Source organism: Priapulus caudatus, unplaced genomic scaffold (genome assembly GCF_000485595.1).
Source record: "Priapulus caudatus unplaced genomic scaffold, Priapulus_caudatus-5.0.1 Scaffold1264, whole genome shotgun sequence".
NCBI lineage: Eukaryota > Metazoa > Priapulida > Priapulimorpha > Priapulimorphida > Priapulidae > Priapulus > Priapulus caudatus.
The window spans coordinates 7,136-8,405 of NW_014578325.1; the positions used below are offsets into that span (position 1 = coordinate 7,136).

At 51.4% G+C, this 1,270-nt stretch overlaps 1 protein-coding gene across 1 annotated transcript in view; it reads right to left on the reverse strand.

Moving 5' to 3' along the window:
• The window catches only part of LOC106816024 (homeobox protein Nkx-2.5-like), a 4,152-nt gene extending 3,319 nt beyond the window's left edge, over positions 1-833 (reverse strand). Inside the window, exon 1 of the mRNA XM_014820564.1 lies at positions 166-833. Coding sequence (XP_014676050.1) covers positions 166-535 — 370 coding nt within the window. The 5' untranslated portion in view covers positions 536-833. The remainder of the gene's footprint in view (positions 1-165) is intronic.
• Between the last annotated feature and the right edge of the window lie 437 nt (positions 834-1,270).

Here is a 1,270-nt window from a genome sequence, read left to right on the forward strand (position 1 = left end):
TATATATATATATGTAGTTCAGGCGACCCGTGTCAGAGACACCATAAGACTATATTGTAATAACTTAAATAAAAACGAAAGATATCAGACTAATGAGATGTACGTCTATTCATGACTGTAGCTGACAGCTGTGATTTCTACATGACTAATACTCGGCTCTCTTACCTTTCTCATGCGGCTTTGCTGCTCGCGTGGGTTTCACGGAAGCGCGAGGTCCCGCGACCACAGAGCTAACATCGCAGTGAGCGGGAGCAGCAGCAGCAAAACCGTAACCTGCCGAACACTGCAGATTCTGAAGCCCTGCTCCCGCTCCGTGAAACGTGTCCGCCTGTGCGTGATAGAAGGCGTCGTATTGCTGCTTGCTGGTCTGGTGCGGCCCGGAAGCAACGCCCAGCTGCTGCCCGAGGGAGTCCATGCAGAGGCTCTGTCGTTCCAGCATCTGAAACGTTTCCAGGTAGGGTTCCATGGCGGTCGACTCGGTGAGATTGAGAATGTCCTTGACGGTGAACGGCGTCGAGAGACCGTTAGCGAGCATCTTCCGCTTGCACAGACTCTCGCCTTATGCGTGCTTATCGCGTAGTTATTACACCGTTAGTCGCTGTGGGGAATGTTGAGTTGAATGCCACTGCTGTACGCACGGACGCGGGGGCGGCCGAGTGAACGCTATTACGTTGTCGTCGCTGTGCTTGAAAATCTTCGTAGCGATCGCGAGAGATTGACCGATAAAAGAGTGTGCCTACTTTGAAAGAAGTGATTCGCGAAGAGTCACTACTCTTATCACAAGTGCATCTTCCGACACCGCGCGCCACTTTACTGCCTAGTTACGCATCTCCTAGCGCAATACACACGCAGAACGATAACCACGCCCACTCACTGCTGACGTCATCGGGAGGGCGGAGTCAAACTGGGCACGCCTCCGGAGCGCAGCGGAGTGCGATGGAAGAAAGCTTAGCCGGTGAGTAAACAACCATGGGTACACCCGAGATTGAAATAGGCAGGCTTTACATAAACAGAGAACAATTCATATGTTACCAAGCGCGAAACGAGAGACGATTTGATATTCATTTAGCAGAGGGAGCTAGATTACAGTGTGTGCGTGTGTGTGTGTGTGTGTGTGTGTGTGTGTGTGTGTGTGTGTGTGTGTGTGTGTGTGTGTGTGTGTGTGTGTGTGTGTGTGTGTGTGTGTGTGTGTGAGAGAGAGAGAGAGAGAGAGAGAGAGAGAGAGAGAGAGAGAGAGAGAGAGAGAGAAGAGAGAGAGAGACGTAGAGAG